The following is a 17,864-nucleotide window of genomic DNA, read 5'->3' on the forward strand; positions in this document are numbered from 1 at the left end:
GTGTGATTAAATGCTACAACTCCTGTCCAACCCCTGCTCAATACCATTAATGTACAACAGAGCAGCACTGAATACTGACCGACAGACGGGGTTTCCTGGGCTGCTGGAGAGGGCTGGTCCACATCCATGGGGGACTCGTCCCGCCTAGTAGAAACTTCTGCTTGACTGGGCTCCGACTGAATAAGAGACAGTTTTATAGAGAGATGAGAGGATGCTTGTATGGTTACTGAAAGAATACTAATTTAACAAACCATGAAAAGAAAATGGAATTAAAAACTACAAACATACAAATAGAAAAACACAAAGCTATTCAGGCTCTCACTTTCCTATGATTAGTCAGGCTGAGCTAAGATGAATAGGATGATGGTCAGCAAGAGGGCAGGCTAGGCCCACTGCACGTGTTACGCTGAGGAACGGCAAATGGAACCCACAGTGAGCTGTACAACTGTTCCATGCTATATGCAATAAAACACAAACTGTGGCATATAGAGCAGAGAGAAGTGGTGGGTCAACCTATGAAAGGATGCAGAAAATTACCTTTCAGCACTAAATTATTTAAAATCCAGAGGTGGGCCTGCATGTATGCGTGCTGACAGGAAGGTACGCTCCTTGTACGAAAGAAAATGACTGTTTATACTTGAACAACATCCCTCTTCGAGAAGATTGTGGACAGAAGGTAAAAGACACCAAGAAGAATTACAGATGGAGAGACCGAGACCTTTAGCTTGCTTTTTTTTGTTTCCACATCAACACAAACAAGACCATTTGTGCACCACATCTGCAAGGCCAGTTAACACAGACATGGCAGGTAGGGCACTCTGCACAGGTTGGTAAGAGCATGCGCTTTATCTAAAAGCACGTTTAGTGAGGCCACGGAACTTGCGCTTTGACAAGGCAACACTGTATTACAACTGCCATATTAATATGGTATATCCACAGAGGCACCAGCTCAATCTCACAGACAAAGATCCCAGACACATGCAGACAAAAGAGCAAAAGACTCACAAAGCGGTCTACGCAGGAAAGAAATGGGTAGCATGAAGGGACGAGAACAGAAAAGCCAAAATAAAAATAATGGATGGCCTGCAAGCGCCACAGGCATCATGCTAACCGTTGCTGTTTGCTGTTGTCTCCGCGCCCTTTGACCCTCACGTACCATTTGTATAATGGCATCAGCTTCAGCCTCCAGCTGCCGCACAGCTGCTTGGATGCTGCTAGCCGAGCCCAGACTGGAAGCACCTGAGAAAGAGAAAGAGTATGAGAATATATTTTGCCAGGAAAACTCCAGTTAGTGGCAGACTTTTTTTTTCTTTTCTTAAAGTAGTAGCTGTTGAGAGCTAAATATTCTTGGAGTCATGGATTTTCTATTTTGTTCTTTGAACACCTTTAAAATATATGAATGCCAAAGTACAGGGGCACAACGCGGCCCCTGCACTGCAGGGGTGGCCATCTCTCTACTGGAGGCTTGGTGCCCATCATTTACTGTTGAGTCACTGTCAAAGTCTAGTTTCTGGGGATCTAAGGCACGTAATTGAACCAGGATAAAGAGGAATACAAATTAATTTGGGATGAGTGTCCGAGCACGTGGGAGCCTTGTAAACACAAGGAGTTCCATAATGCCAAAAAGAGAGGCTTTGCTCAGGGTTCAGGAGGCAATATATGTATATGAGGGAAGGGAAAGCAGACCTGTGGAATTTACCTACAGCCAAAGAGGCTGGTATGACCACAAGGAAAAGCCACAGGCTGTGCTGGTGACAGCCATACTGATAGGTAATCTGGAGTAAGAGAAAGCAGGTGTCTGTGGAAGGGAGACATTCATAGCGTACCAAGGAAAGAGCACACACATGTGGGAGGGAAAGCGTAAATCTAAGGGCAACCATGAAACAGGTTTCATTTTTAGGAGAAAGAGTGAACATTGTCATGCAGGAGTGAGCGCTGTGCACTAAGCGCACTGCCCAGAGCCAAGGAATCATGTGGCTGCAACAGAGAGAGGCTGCCTTAGGACATCACTCTTGGTCAGAAGGATGTGTGTCTATAGGGTGGGGTTGGGAGAAGGAGGGAACTATATTAATCTAATGCAATAAAGAAAGACAAAGGAAATGGAACAAGCAAAGGATGATACTGTTACTGGGAACACAAAGTAGCTCGAGGCATCCTTGATGTGTCGAGGACAGATTTCAATTCTGTACCTACAACAAGGCTTAGATTAACATACCTAGCCTGCCAGTCTGTTTTGCCTTCTTGTTGGCACGCCGTGTATCATCTCGAAGCTGGATGATCACCTGCAGCACCCTTAGGAAGAACTTCTGAGTGGATGTCTTGGACGTCAGCATGGACATGGAAGGCAGCTGCAGCTCCCGGCCACCTAGTGGCCTTTTCTGCGAGGCCACGATCACCACATTCTCAGCGACGTCAAACCTGGAACGCATAGGGGAGACATGCACAAACCTGACATTTTAACTCACACCTGGCCTAGGACTCAAGGGCATAACACACTCACCTGAGGGAAAACGTATTTACCTTTACAACAGTTGAATTTAACTCATTACGTATGCACACAAAGTATTCATCAAAAGCCAATTTATCAGTACAAAAATTGAATAAGGTAGAATAATCAGAATGCTACAGTAAATAACCATCAAGGAAATTGAAAAGTACCAAAGAGTAATATCATGGGAAGGTGAATTTTTTAAAAGAAATACAAAAGGATAAGATAGCAGGAGAGGAATATAAAGCAGCAGAGTAATGGATGAGATTGATTTCTCGGGTTTCTGAATGCTGAAAAAGGCAGGAGGGCGGAGAGTTGGATAAAAGGTCAGAAGTTGAAGGGATAAGGGTCACACACACACACACACACACACACACACACACACACACACACACACAAACAGAAAAACACAATAAAAAAAATAATAAAAAAAAGACAGCCAACAAAGAGAAAACAAGAGCAGTGGCGTGAAGATAATAATAATGTAGGTGTAATGAAGAATTAAATGCACAAACAGGGAAATCAAAGAGTAGACAACTGAATTAATATTAGAAAAAAACTAAGTTTTGTTGGCCAGAAAGAAGCATAGATAAACCCATTTTCTGACCAGAAAGTTAAAAGCAACAAGAGAAAATGTTCTATAGTGCTATTCACTGGAGTCCAAGCTCAGCAACCCAATAGCTACCATGTGAGAACAAATGTTGGTTGTGATGAAATGGGGTGCATTATATGGGGTCTTTGTGTTGCCTCACTGTGTAATACACTACCAACCCTTTTGGACCAGTCAGGTTTTGTTTCTGAAACTCTTCACTCAACTACAAAAATAGCTTAGATTTGTATATTATTGACACTAAAAGGAAAACGACCCACCAGAGGATTCCAGAGATACAGATTTTACAAGGTGAAGTAAATCAGCACATTTTACTAAACCACAAAAGTCAACAAATTTGACACTAAAAAACTTTAAGAAAAACTTTAAGTATCAATACAGTTACTTAGAGTTACTTTAAGCGATCAACTTCGGCAGAAAGGTCTACGAAAACAGTTAGCTCGTCAAGAAAAGCAGTCTTCAGTCCAGTTCCAGCGACAGTGTTTGTAAAGAAATGGCTCCCTGTTGCAGTTACCCCCCACTTTTTGCCTGATACTGATGCTGACTTGACTGAGAAGTGTGCTGGGACCCTGCTAACCAGGCCCCAGCACCAGTGTTCTTTCACCTAAAATGTACCATTGTTTCCACAATTGGCACACCCTGGCATCCAGATAAGTCCCTTGTAACTGGTACCTCTGGTACCAAGGGCCCTGATGCCAGGGAAGGTCTCTAAGGGCTGTAGCATGTATTATGCCACCCTAGAGACCCCTCACTCAGCACAGACACACTGCTTACAAGCCTGTGTGTGCTGGTGAGAACAAAATGAGTAAGTCGACATGGCACTCCCCTCAGGGTGCCATGCCAGCCTCTCACTGCCTATGCAGTATAGGTAAGACACCCCTCTAGCAGGCCTTACAGCCCTAAGGCAGGGTGCACTATACCATAGGTGAGGGTACCAGTGCATGAGCACTGTGCCCCTACAGTGTCTAAGCAAAACCTTAGACATTGTAAGTGCAGGGTAGCCATAAGAGTATATGGTTTGGGAGTCTGTTTTACACGAACTCCACAGCACCATAATGGCTACACTGAAAACTGGGAAGTTTGGTATCAAACTTCTCAGCACAATAAATGCACACTGATGCCAGTGTACATTTTATTGTAAAATACACCACAGAGGGCACCTTAGAGGTGCCCCCTGAAACTTAACCGACTGTCTGTGTAGGCTGACTAGTTCCAGCAGCCTGCCACACCAGAGACATGTTGCTGGCCCCATGGGGAGAGTGCCTTTGTCACTCTGAGGCCAGTAACAAAGCCTGCACTGGGTGGAGATGCTAACACCTCCCCCAGGCAGGAGCTGTGACACCTGGCGGTGAGCCTCAAAGGCTCACCCCTTTGTCACAGCCCAGCAGGGCACTCCAGCTTAGTGGAGTTGCCCGCCCCCTCCGGCCACGGCCCCCACTTTTGGCGGCAAGGCTGGAGGGAACAAAGAAAGCAGCAAGGAGGAGTCACTGGCCAGTCAGGACAGCCCCTAAGGTGTCCTGAGCTGAGGTGACTCTGACTTTTAGAAATCCTCCATCTTGCAGATGGAGGATTCCCCCAATAGGGTTAGGATTGTGACCCCCTCCCCTTGGGAGGAGGCACAAAGAGGGTGTACCCACCCTCAGGGCTAGTAGCCATTGGCCACTAACCCCCCAGACCTAAACACGCCCTTAAATTTAGTATTTAAGGGCTACCCTGAACCCTAGAAAATTAGATTCCTGCAACTACAAGAAGAAGGACTGCCCAGCTGAAAACCCCTGCAGCGGAAGACCAGAAGACGACAACTGCCTTGGCTCCAGAAACTCACCGGCCTGTCTCCTGCCTTCCAAAGATCCTGCTCCAGCGACGCCTTCCAAAGGGACCAGCGACCTCGACATCCTCTGAGGACTGCCCCCGCTTCGAAAAGACAAGAAACTCCCGAGGACAGCGGACCTGCTCCAAGAAAAGCTGCAACTTTGTTTCCAGCAGCTCCAAAGAACCCTGCAAGCTCCCCGCAAGAAGCGTGAGACTTGCAACACTGCACCCGGCGACCCCGACTCGGCTGGTGGCGATCCAACACCTCAGGAGGGACCCCAGGACTACTCTGATACTGTGAGTACCAAAACCTGTCCCCCCTGAGCCCCCACAGCGCCGCCTGCAGAGGGAATCCCGAGGCTTCCCCTGACCGCGACTCTTTGAATCCAAAGTCCCGACGCCTGGGAGAGACCCTGCACCCGCAGCCCCCAGGACCTGAAGGACCGGACTTTCACTGGAGAAGTGACCCCCAGGAGTCCCTCTCCCTTGCCCAAGTGGAGGTTTCCCCGAGGAACCCCCCCCTTGCCTGCCTGCAGCGCTGAAGAGATCCCGAGATCTCTCATAGACTAACATTGCGAACCCGACGCTTGTTTCGACACTGCACCCGGCCGCCCCCGCGCTGCTGAGGGTGAAATTTCTGTGTGGACTTGTGTCCCCCCCGGTGCCCTACAAAACCCCCCTGGTCTGCCCTCCGAAGACGCGGGTACTTACCTGCAAGCAGACCGGAACCGGGGCACCCCCTTCTCTCCATTCTAGCCTATGTGTTTTGGGCACCACTTGGAACTCTGCACCTGACCGGCCCTGAGCTGCTGGTGTGGTGACTTTGGGGTTGCTCTGAACCCCCAACGGTGGGCTACCTTGGACCAAGAACTAAGCCCTGTAAGTGTCTTACTTACCTGGTTAACCTAACAAATACTTACCTCCCCTAGGAACTGTGAAAATTGCACTAAGTGTCCACTTTTAAAACAGCTATTTGCGAATAACTTGAAAAGTATACATGCAATTTTGATGATTTGAAGTTCCTAAAGTACTTACCTGCAATACCTTTCGAATGAGATATTACATGTAGAATTTGAACCTGGGGTTCTTAAAATAAACTAAGAAAAGATATTTTTCTATATAAAAACCTATTGGCTGGATTTGTCTCTGAGTGTGTGTACCTCATTTATTGTCTATGTGTATGTACAACAAATGCTTAACACTACTCCTTGGATAAGCCTACTGCTCGACCACACTACCACAAAATAGAGCATTAGTATTATCTATTTTTACCACTATTTTACCTCTAAGGGGAACCCTTGGACTCTGTGCATGCTATTCCTTACTTTGAAATAGCACATACAGAGCCAACTTCCTACAGTGTTCCTTGCCATGGACTTCTATGTAGTGGTCAACTCTTCGGCCCACAGGCTTGGTGAGGGGGAAAATCCTGCCCACAGAAGTCAACGTCCCATGAAGTCCTCTCAAGCTTACCAAACGTCCAGTTGCAACTGGGCTACCAGATGCCCAAACATCCGTTTTCTTCTTTGGTGGTTAACGTGTCTTCTGGGCAACCCAGCTGCACATTTTGGAATATCGGGTCTTGTTCCCTTGGGTTGCACGGAGGCGAGCAGCGGAGATCCATGAATAAGGGTCTCCAACTCCCCCCAGCAGGCTTCCTCAGCTGTTGTGACCCTGTGCGGAGAACAGATGGTCAGCCAACTAATCCTTGAAGTCTCTTGCTACGGACGGGCTCAGGAGTCAACCTCTGCCCAAGCAGGACAGTAACTTTTCCTTTGCTAGCCACCAGGTGCAGTCCATGTCAGTGCAGCCTTTCTTTGTTGGGTCCTTAGTGCAGCAGGGCAGTCCTTTGGTCTCTCATAATATTTCCTCAGGGGTGGTGGCGGTCACTAGCCAACTGGCTCTTAGGGTCCCTCCCCCGATTACTACATGTGAAGTGTGGCATATAGATATCCCAGAAGGATAAGTTACTTACCTGTAAATCCTAGTTCTCTTCCAGGGGTATCCTCAAAGTCATAAACATTGAATATTCCCGCCCTCGTGCGGGGACCCCGGAGCATACATAAAATACACACATGTATAAGTATGAAAAATATGCGAAAAATATTTAGCATTTTTAGTAGACAATTTTCATACCAGCTTTATTTCTATGGAGTTTTTTTTTTTCTTTTTTAAAACAGTCCCTTTCAAATTTACAAGAAGAAAAAAAAACAAAAAAAACTTTCCAAAGCCCCATAGCTGGGCCCAGGGAAAGAAGCAGTAACAACACCAGTGAAAAAAGAGAAGAAAAAAAACTTACATTGAAAACAATGGAGCATTATTTGCCAATAGGCTGCATGCAGGTTAACACAGCAGAACCACAAAATTTGGCACCGTGCCTTTAAGACCCTGAGCACCTCCAGTATCCCACCATGCCTCAGGGGTGAAGGAGAGGTGACAGTTGGTTCACAATTAGGTCAGTACTTTTTTACGGTGACAACGTATTCAACAGATTAGAGAGATAGTCTGTCCTGCACTTCTAGGAGACTTGCGTCCAGGGAGGAGGGTGGGTTGTTTATGACTTTGATGAGGATACCCCTGGGAGAGAATTAGGATTTACAGGTAAGTAACTTATCCTTCCTTGACTGGATTAGCAAGCCCATCCCTTATCTCTGCAGACTGTCTAATAGAAGTGCAGTAAAAGATATACACTATACAAACAAATTTCTCAGAGACGCTTGCCCAACTTGAGCGTCCGCTCTGGCATCTGAGTCCAAACAGTAATGCCTAGTAAATGTATGTACAGACTTCATGTAGCAGCCTTACAGATTTCAGAGATTGGAACATTATTAAGGAGGGCAGCAGTAGCCACTTTTCCTCTTGTCGAATGAGCCTTAGGCCTAGCCAATAACTGTTTGTTAGCCAACTGATATTCAGTAACAATACATGAAACTATCCATCTAGATATGGTTCGTTTCAAGGCTGTATCGCCTGTTCTCATATGACCGTAATTTACAAATAGGTGGTGAGATCGTCTAATCAATTTGGTCTTATCCAAGTAAAATTTTAGCACTCTTTTCAAATCCAGAGAGCGCAGAGCTTTCTCCGCCGGAGTATCCGGATTGGGGAAAAAAGTTGGTAGTGAAATAGTCTGATTAATGTGAAAATCCGACACCACCTTCGGTAAGAATGATGGATGAGTTCGTAGAACCACTCTATTTTCATGGAAAACTGTGTACGGTTCCTTGGAGGACAAAGACTGAATTTCACTGACCCTCCTCGCCGAAGTAATTGCTACGAGAAAAGTTGTCTTCCACGTAAGGTGTTGTCAAGAAGCTTTGTGGATAGGCTCGAAAGGGGGGCCCATGAGTCTAGATAATACTATGTTTAGTTCCCATGGAGGCGAGGGTTTTCAAATGGGTGGAAAAATCTTCTTCAAACCTTCTAAGAAATCCTTGACTACTGGTCTTGTAAAAAAAGGATTCCTGAGAAGGTGACTTACGACAGGCTGTAATGGCAGATAAATGTACGTTAATAGAGGACACTTGCAAACCCAATTTCGGTAAGACAATATGACCTCCTCCTGAGCCAGAATAGGATTCTGACCCTGCTGACGACACCATATGTAGAATCTCTTCCACTTGAACGCGTAAGAGCGCCGCGTGGAGGGCCGTCTGGACTCCTTTAAGATGTTCATGCATTCCTGCGAGAGCCCTAGATGCCCATACTGCAGGAATTTAGGAGCCATGCCGTCAAGCTCAGAAAGGGAAGCTTGGGGTGAAGTATCCTGCCTCCCAGCCTGCAAAGGAGATCCGGTCTGCACAGCAGCCTCCTGTGCGGTTGTTCTGCTAGGTTGAGGAGATCCGTGTACCAGAACTGACGAGGCCATTGCGGGGCTATGAGAATCATTCTGGTGCTGGATCTGTAGAGTTTGTTTATCACAGCTGGTATGAGAGGAATCGGTGGAAAGGCGTAGAGAAATATCCCTGACCAGTCGATCAACAGGGCATTCCCTCGAGACCCCGGACCGTAGAACCTGGACGCAAAATCTGGGCATTTCTTGTTTATCTCGTCTGCGAAGAGATCTAACTGAGGCCGACCCCACTCAACGAAGAGGTCTTCGACGACCTCGTCGTGAAGAACCCAATTGTGGGTGTCCTCGAGGATTCTGCTTAGAAAGTCCACCTCCACGTTTTGCTGCCCTGGGAGGTGAATTGCTGTAAGAGACATTCCCCTCGCTATGAGCCAATGCCAAATGGACTGAGATTCTTGAGACAGGGGGAGGGATCTTGTCCCTCCTTGCTTGTTCAGATAATACATTGTCGTCGTATTGTCCGTTTGTACCAGAAGAGATTTTCCCTGAATCAATGGAGCAAATGACTTGAGAGCCAGATGAACCGCTCTGAGCTCCAGCAGGTTGATATGGTACGCCCTTTCTTTGTTGGACCACAAGCCCTGGGCCTGAAGGGAACCCAGATGAGCTCCCCAGCCCTGAAGCGACGCATCCGTTACCAGAGTGCCGGACGGGAATGGCTGATGAACAGGAACTCCCACTGACAGGTGATGTCTGTGCATCCACCATCGTAATGATTGTCACGCTCCTACTGGAAGAAGCATTCGGTCCTCCCAGTGGCCTGTGTGTTGATTCCAGTTTTCCTCCAGAGCCTCTTAGAGAGGCCTCATATGCAATCTGGCGTTCAGGACAATGAAAATGCAAGAGGCCATGGAGCCCAACAGAGATGTCACCTGACAGGCCGTAAGCGAGGGGGAACCCATAAGGTCTTGACACTTCCACCTTATTGATAACAGTCGCTCCTCCGAAGGATACACTCTTTCGAGCTCTGTATTCAGTATTGCTCCCAGGTAGTGGAGGGTTTGTGTTGGGATGAGGGTGGACTTTTGGTAGTTGACTTGTAGCCCTAGAGATCGGAAAACTCTGAGCACAATGTCCAGATGGTTTTTCGCCTGTTACGGAGAGGAGGCTTTCAGTAGCCAGTCGTCTAGGTATGGATAAATGAAGATTTTCTGCTTCCTTAAATGCGCTGCTAACGTTGCTACGCATTTGGAGACTGTGCGAGGGGCAGATTTTAGGCCGAAAGGGAGCACCTTGAACTGATAGTGTTGGGAGGCTATCACAAATCGTAGGAATTTCCGATGTTTGGGAATGATCAGGATATGAAAATACGCATCTTGCAGATCTATGGAGCACATCCAGTCTCCTCGATGCAGTTGAGGGAAAATCTGGTGGAGAGCCAGCATCCTGACCTTTAGTTTCTTTATGTATTTGTTCAGCAGCCTCAAGTCTAGAATCGGTCTATAAACTCCTTCCCGACCCTTCTTTGCTACTAGAAAATAGCGGGAGTACACCCCCTTTCTTCTTTGTGTGACTGAAACCTTTTCTATTGCTTTTTTCTGTAACAGAGTATGAACCTCTTTGCGTAATAAGCTCATGTGAGCAGGACTGGATTTGGTTGGTGGCAAGTGGAGGAGGAGGTTGCCGGAAAAGAAGAGAGTATCCACTCTCTACAATGCTCAGCACCCATTTATCTTTTGTTATGCCATGCCACTCGTGAACGAAGGCTGTGATACTTCCCCCAACCGGAGTGGTGTACGGTGTTAAGGGAAGCGAATCCTCATTGTTTTGCAGGGGCTTTGGGGGTTGACTACTGAGGTCTGCTTGAACCTCGGTCTCTTGTGGCTTTACGAGACTGGAAGAGGGGACGCCCTTGTTTCTGTTGTGGTCTCTGGGACCAATGAGGGGTTTGAACCCTCTGTTGGAACGGGCGCCTGTCGTAAGGCCTGTACCTTCGCCTGAAGTCTTTCCTCCTCTCGAGGCCCACTGCCCTCATGGTGTCAACATCCGCCTTCATACGCGCCATCTCCTCATCCGTGTGGGTCCCAAATAGCGAGTTTCCGTTAAACGGAAGATTCAAGATACGCTGCTGCGCTTCCTGTTTTAATCCTGTGAGTCTTAGCCAGGAAGATCTTCTCGCACAAACCCCATGCGTGTAACCATGTGCTGCCAAGTCTGCACCATCTGCTGCCGCACTGATGATCTGATTGGACACCAGACTTCCCTCCTGAAGGATCTCCTGAAAATCCTGTCTGTTCTCTCTAGGCAGCTTTTCTGCAAACCTGCTCAGTGAGTCCCAGAGTGACCGATCGTATCTACCTAGAAGTGCGGAGGCGCTGGAGACCTTCATTATTGACGCCGCCGTGCCACACATCTTCCTCCCCAGAGAGTCCAGGTGTCTACTCTCCTTGTCCGGTGGAACAGTAGAGGATGACGCCACTGAATGTGTCTTACGGGCTGCGGCCAATAGGACTGAGTATGGTGGTGGATCAACCCTGAGGAACAAGGGATCTTGATCAGGTGCCTTGTATTTCTTTAAGATCCTAGCGGGAGCTGAATGGAGATTTGCTGGTGTAAAAAAAGTCTCCATGGTTGGTTGTTGAAGACCAGGCACCAGCGGTAACAATTTCTTTGAAACCGCCCTGTGTTGCAGGGTTTCAAAGATTACAGACGAGGAGGTTAAAGGCTCTGGGACCTCAATATTCAGCTTTTGTGCTCCTCTGAGAAGCACCTCGTTGAAAGTCGTGATGTCGTCCACCGGGGAAACTCTAGCTTGTGGCGAATCAGTTAGAGTCGGGGAGTACCCTCTTACTGAAGACCCCGACAATGTGGAGCAAGAAGGAGACCTGTGACGGCGATCTTGATCTTCTCTGGGAGCGTGACCTGCTCCTAGATCTTGTTGTAGTGCGCCGAGGCCTAGTGGCAGACTGGCAAGACACAGAACGAGCCCGTTCAGTATGTGCTGTTGGCGATGGTGTCCTTGGGAGAGAAGCCGACGGTGAGTACATTCGAGAGTATTGAGAGTCTGGAGAAGTAGGTGTTTAAGACTCTCCAACCACCTTGGCGATAGGTTTATAGGTGAGACGTGCCCAGACGATGCGACTCTCGACCGCCTCGACGATCCACTCCTTATGGAGAGCACTGGACTAGTTGGAGTGATGTCCTTATCAGCCGGTGGTAACCGATGCTCTTCTCCTTGCGAGATTTACCGCACCTGTGTCGACGTCGAAAGATGTACTGACGTTGAAGGGAGTACCGAGGACTGCTCAGGTCTCGCCGTCGAGCACCTCGACGGTCCCTTGAACGCGATATGCTCAATGTCGTGTGCCTCGCCGTCGAGTGATGGGCCGCTGACGGCGAAGTCTCTGCTCTCGCCGTTGAGGGGATCTCGATGTCGTCTTCCGTGCCGTCGAGGGATGTGAGGCCTTTGATGGCGAATGAGCACAGTGGTGCTGGCTCGACGATCGGTGGGTTGCCGTCGACGGAGATCTGCCTTTATGACGGCGATGTACCTTCGAGGTCGTATCCATCGACGTTCGGTCGGGTCGCCGTAGATGGCGATGTGTGACGAGACGATGAGACTGTGGCAGCGATGACGTCGACGGGGAAAAGACAGGCACCTTCCTACCATCTGACGTTGATCTAGCCTGTCTCTCCTGAGAATGGCTTGTTGGCTGCCTGGGAAGTGAAGAGGACGATGTCTTCTGCCTCTCATGAAGACCATGAAGCCTGATTTTCTCTCTGTCTTCTTGCAGTGTCTGCAGGTGTCAGGGCAGTGGCTCTGAGGCAAACACACAATACAGAGAGAGTGTGGATCAGACTGGGCCTTCTTCCCACAGGAAGGGCACTTCACAAAAAGAGAAGGCATTTTCCAGTCAGGAAAAAAATCCCTTGACTCAGACAAAGGTGTAAAACATTGAGTGAAGGTAGAAAAAATGCTGTTTTTAAATATTTTTCTGTGAATAACTCAGAACAATTGAGAGCTCAATGCTCCAGGATCCTCTCAGAAGAAGCCGGAAAAAAGAACTGACTTAACTGTGAACCAACGGTCACCTCTCCTTCACCCCTGAGGCATGGTGGGATACTGGAGGTGCTCATGGTCTTAAAGGCACGGTGCCACATTTTGTGGTTCTGCTGTGTTAACCTGCCAGCAGCCTATTGGCTAATAATGCTCCATTGTTTTCAATGTAGTTTTCACTGGTGTTGCTACTGATTCTTTCCCTGGGCCCAGCTATGGGGCTTTGGAAAGTTTTTTTTTTTCTTTCTTCTTGTAAATTTGAGAGGGACCGTTAAAAATAAATAAATAATAAAAACAAAATAACCCACTCCATTGAAATAAAGCATTTTAGCCTGTTTATCAATATAATCTGCATTGCTGTTGTACACATGTATACATGAGTTTGGTATGAAAATTGTCTACTAAAAATGCTATATATATTTAGTGTATTTTTCATACTTATACATGTGTGTATTTTATGTATGCTCCGGGGTCCGCGCACGAGGGCGGGAATATTCAATGTTTATGACTATTGATGAGGATCCCCTGGAAGAGAAGTCTCTATTCTTCCCACTTTCAACATGGCAGATCCCCTCTCGGTGTGCAGAGCTCCCTAGCCCAACCCAGAGGTGTGGCTATCAAGGGGGTTACAAGTTCCTGGAAAAGAGGTTTCACAACTAGTTTTCCCTCTCTGTACAGAGTGCCGGCCAGTCTCCCTCAACAATAGAACAGCCCCTTTCCCAAGTGTTTCCCATTTGCCCTTCAAAGGCGGCTTCCCCGTTGAAGGTCGCTTTTTGGGCCAACAACTGTGTGGCTTCCTGCCAAGGAGATGCAACACCTCACTTCCACGCAGGCTTTTATTGTGACTTTTCCTGGGAGCCGTTTACATGTCTCCCAAGGACAGCAGGAAGTTGTCTTGGGGACAGATTCTATGTGCAACAATGAAAGGCACAGGAGACTTTGGGCAACAAAGTGGCAACTTTGTAAAAGTTGCACACTGCAACAAGTTACATTAATCTCGACTTGAGTTATCCCTTCTTAGTAAAGTGTAGGCAGTGTCTAGAAGCCAGGCTCTCTAGAAGTAGCTGTGGATGAGCAGCCAAGGCTGATCTAGGAGACATGCAAAGCTCATGCAATACAACTGTAGTCACACAGTACTTTCACACAAGAAAGAAAACACTTGGTTGTACAAAAATAAAGGTACTTTCTTTATGGAACACAATACCACAAAATACTCAAAGGGCAACCCTCCAACAGGAGGTAATATACTAAATATATACACTAGCAATCAGAAATAGGCATAAAAAAAGGTTAGAAAACGGTGCAAATGTAGCTAACCAATAGTGACCCTAGGGGGAGCCCGAACCATATACTAAAAAATATGGAATGCGAACACAGGACCCCGTCCTAGGTAAGTGGAATGTGTAGAGGGGTGCTGGGAGTACTAGAAAACAAAAGAGGTAAGTAACACAATACCCCCCAGCGACCAGGAAAGCAGGAGTAAATCACTGGAATTTCCCCAAACCACCCAAAAGGAAAAGACGACACCCAGACAAGACTGCAAGAAACCAGTGGTGGATTCCTGAAGAGAGAGGGGACCAAGTCCAAAAGTGTCAGTGGAGTCCAGGAAGAGAAGGAGCTACTACCCACCCAGCTGTACTTGCAGGAATTGGTGGACGGTGAGGTCAGCAGTGCAGCCTAGGAGCCGGAGAAGAGTTCCTGAAGGATCCACATGATGTCCCACACTAGAATGAAGATTGCAGACTGGTGTCGGTGCAGGATTTACACAAATAAGCCTTGGCAAAGGCAAATTCACTGTTAGTGGAAAAGTGGTGCTGCCGGGGACCAGCAAGGCCCAGGAGGACTCAACTCAAAAGGGGGAGTCACAGTGGATTCTCAGCGACAGAGGACCCACAGGAGTGGAGATAGTACCCACAGGAGTCCCACAAGACAGGGACACACGTTGCAGAAGGAGCCCACACAGCACTACAGAAGGGGATCCCATGCCGCAGGAGAACCACAGAGGGATGTGCATCGCAGGAATGGGTGCTTGGGACTGGAGCTACATGTTGCCTGAAGATCCCTTGGAGGAGACGCAAACAAGCCTTGGTAGCTGCAAGAAATGTGGTGCACGGGGTACTGTCCTGTGTGGAAAGGCAAAGGCTTACCTCCACCAAAGTTGGACAGCTGGCAGAGAGAACCAAAAGGACTACTCTGGACCACCACCTGTGATGCAAGATCCTCGCAGCTCAGGATGAGAGGGGATCCACGCAGCCGGTCATCACTGCAGCAGGTGCCTGCGGATGTAGGTGAGTGACTCCTCCACTCCAAGGGAGATTTCTCCTTGTGCAGGCTGAAGAGTTGCAGTCTTCTGTGGATGCACAGCCGGGGTAATGTTGCAATGCTGGCAGGAGCCATGGAAACAAAGTTGCAGGAGAAGTCTTATTTGTGGATTGCAGGGTTGTCTGTTCCTGGAGGGTCCAGTGGCCAGAAGTCGAAGTAGAGGTTGCAGAGGAATCCTCCTGGAGTCTTGCAAGCCGAATCTGAGGACTCACCCAAGAGAGAGACCCTAAATAGCCCTGAAAGGGGGATTGGTCACCTAGCCAGGTAGGCACCTATCAGGAGCGGACTCTGACATCAGCTATCTGGCCTGGCCACTCAGATGCTCCCAGAGTTCCCAGCCAACCTTGGAAACAAGATAACAGAACCCAGGGACCCTCTGGAGGAGCTCTGAGCACCACCCTGGGGTGGTGATGGACAGGAGAGTGGTCACTCCCCTTTCCATTGTCCAGTTTCACACCGGAGTGTGGACTGGGGTCCCTGAAAAGGTGTTGACTAGTTTATGCACCGAGAGCACCAAATGTGCCCTTCAAAGCATACCAGTGGCTTGGGGATGAGACCCCTCCCAAGCCATTCACACCTATTTCAAAAGGGTGAGGGTGTTGCCTCCCTCTCCGAAAGGAAATCCTTTGTTCTGCCTTCCTGGGCTTGATCAGATCAAGCAGCAGGAGGGCAGAAACCTATCTGAGGGGTGGCAAGAGCTAGGCTGCCCGGAAAACCCTGTATGACTGGTGGTAGCAATGCTGGGGGTCCTCTAAAGAGGCCCCAGAGAGCATGGGATCATACTTCCAATACTTTCAACGGTATTGGGGTATGATTCCAACATGTTTGATACCAAACATGCCCAGGTTCAGAATTACCATAATGTAGCTGGACATAGGTAGTGACCAACATCCAGTACATGCATAAAATGGAGCCCCGCACTCACGAAAGTTCAAGAAAATGGAATTTGTCAGGGCATGTTTGCTAGTGCAGGCGCGCCCTCACGCACAGGTACCTGCCCCCTGGGCTGAGAGGGCCTACCATAAAGGTGACTTACAGTAACCTGTAGTGAAACCAGGTATGTGAACCCCGTTCACGCAGACAGCAATGGCAGGCCTGCAGAGTCCTTTGCATGGGCCCCCAATGGGTGGCGGAATAACTGCTGCCACCCATAGGGATCCCCTGGTACCCCAATGCCCTGGGTACCTAGGTAGCATATACTAGACACTTATATGGGGGGACCAGTATTCCAATTGTGGGAAGAAAAAGGTACAGTTACCAAGTTAGTAGAGAGACCGTAATCACTGGGGTCCTCGTTAGCAGGATCCCAGTGGACACAGTCAAACACACTGACAACAGGCAGAAAATGGGGGTAACCATGCCAAGAAAGAGGGCACTTTCCTACAACGGGGCTGACCGAGTGTAGGAAGTTGGCTCTGTATGTGCTATTTCAAAGTAAGGAATAGCATGCACAGAGTCCAAGGGTTCCCCTTAGAGGTAAAATAGTGGTAAAAAATAGATAATACTAATGCTCTATTTTGTGGTAGTGTGGTCGAGCAGTAGGCTTATCCAAGGAGTAGTGTTAAGCATTTGTTGTACATACACATAGACAATAAATGAGGTACACACACTCAGAGACAAATCCAGCCAATAGGTTTTTATATAGAAAAATATCTTTTCTTAGTTTATTTTAAGAACCACAGGTTCAAATTCTACATGTAATATCTCATTCGAAAGGTATTGCAGGTAAGTACTTTAGGAACTTCAAATCATCAAAATTGCATGTATACTTTTCGAGTTATTCACAAATAGCTGTTTTAAAAGTGGACACTTAGTGCAATTTTCACAGTTCCTAGGGGAGGTAAGTATTTGTTAGGTTAACCAGGTAAGTAAGACACTTACAGGGCTTAGTTCTTGGTCCAAGGTAGCCCACCGTTGGGGGTTCAGAGCAACCCCAAAGTCACCACACCAGCAGCTCAGGGCCGGTCAGGTGCAGAGTTCAAAGTGGTGCCCAAAACACATAGGCTAGAATGGATAGAAGGGGGTGCCCCGGTTCCGGTCTGTTTGCAGGTAAGTACCCGCGTCTTCGGAGGGCAGACCAGGGGGGTTTTGTAGGGCACCGGGGGGGACACAAGTCCACACAGAAATTTCACCCTCAGCAGCGCGGGGGCGGCCGGGTGCAGTGCAGGAACAGGCGTCGGGTTCGCAATGTTAGTCTATGAGAGATCTCGGGATCTCTTCAGCGCTGCAGGCAGGCAAGGGGGGGGTTCCTCGGGGAAACCTCCACTTGGGCAAGGGAGAGGGACTCCTGGGGGTCACTTCTCCAGTGAAAGTCCGGTCCTTCAGGTCCTGGGGGCTGCGGGTGCAGGGTCTCTCCCAGGCGTCGGGACTTTAGGTTCAAAGAGTCGCGGTCAGGGGAAGCCTCGGGATTCCCTCTGCAGGCGGCGCTGTGGGGGCTCAGGTGGGACAGGTTTTGGTACTCACAGTATCAGAGTAGTCCTGGGGTCCCTCCTGAGGTGTTGGATCGCCACCAGCCGAGTCGGGGTCGCCGGGTGCAGTGTTGCAAGTCTCACGCTTCTTGCGGGGAGCTTGCAGGGTTCTTTAAAGCTGCTGGAAACAAAGTTGCAGCTTTTCTTGGAGCAGGTCCGCTGTCCTCGGGAGTTTCTTGTCTTTTCGAAGCAGGGGCAGTCCTCAGAGGATGTCGAGGTCGCTGGTCCCTTTGGAAGGCGTCGCTGGAGCAGGATCTTTGGAAGGCAGGAGACAGGCCGGTGAGTTTCTGGAGCCAAGGCAGTTGTCGTCTTCT

The 17,864-nt window shown here is 48.4% G+C and overlaps 1 protein-coding gene across 10 annotated transcripts in view; it reads right to left on the reverse strand.

Moving 5' to 3' along the window:
* Window positions 1-17,864, reverse strand: part of HUWE1 (HECT, UBA and WWE domain containing E3 ubiquitin protein ligase 1) — a 1,403,674-nt gene that overhangs the window by 85,070 nt on the left and 1,300,740 nt on the right. For 8 of the 10 annotated variants that reach the window (XM_069209338.1, XM_069209335.1, XM_069209339.1 and 5 more), the window contains 3 exons: window positions 2,216-2,448; window positions 1,112-1,239; window positions 80-176 (listed from right to left, as the gene is read on the reverse strand). In XM_069209338.1, coding sequence (XP_069065439.1) covers window positions 80-176; window positions 1,112-1,239; window positions 2,216-2,448 — 458 coding nt within the window. The remainder of the gene's footprint in view (window positions 1-79; window positions 177-1,111; window positions 1,240-2,215; window positions 2,449-17,864) is intronic. The other 2 variants (XM_069209342.1, XM_069209334.1) reach the window with 1 other exon arrangement.

The sequence above is a fragment of the Pleurodeles waltl genome, chromosome 10 (assembly GCF_031143425.1).
Source record: "Pleurodeles waltl isolate 20211129_DDA chromosome 10, aPleWal1.hap1.20221129, whole genome shotgun sequence".
Taxonomy (NCBI): domain Eukaryota; kingdom Metazoa; phylum Chordata; class Amphibia; order Caudata; family Salamandridae; genus Pleurodeles; species Pleurodeles waltl.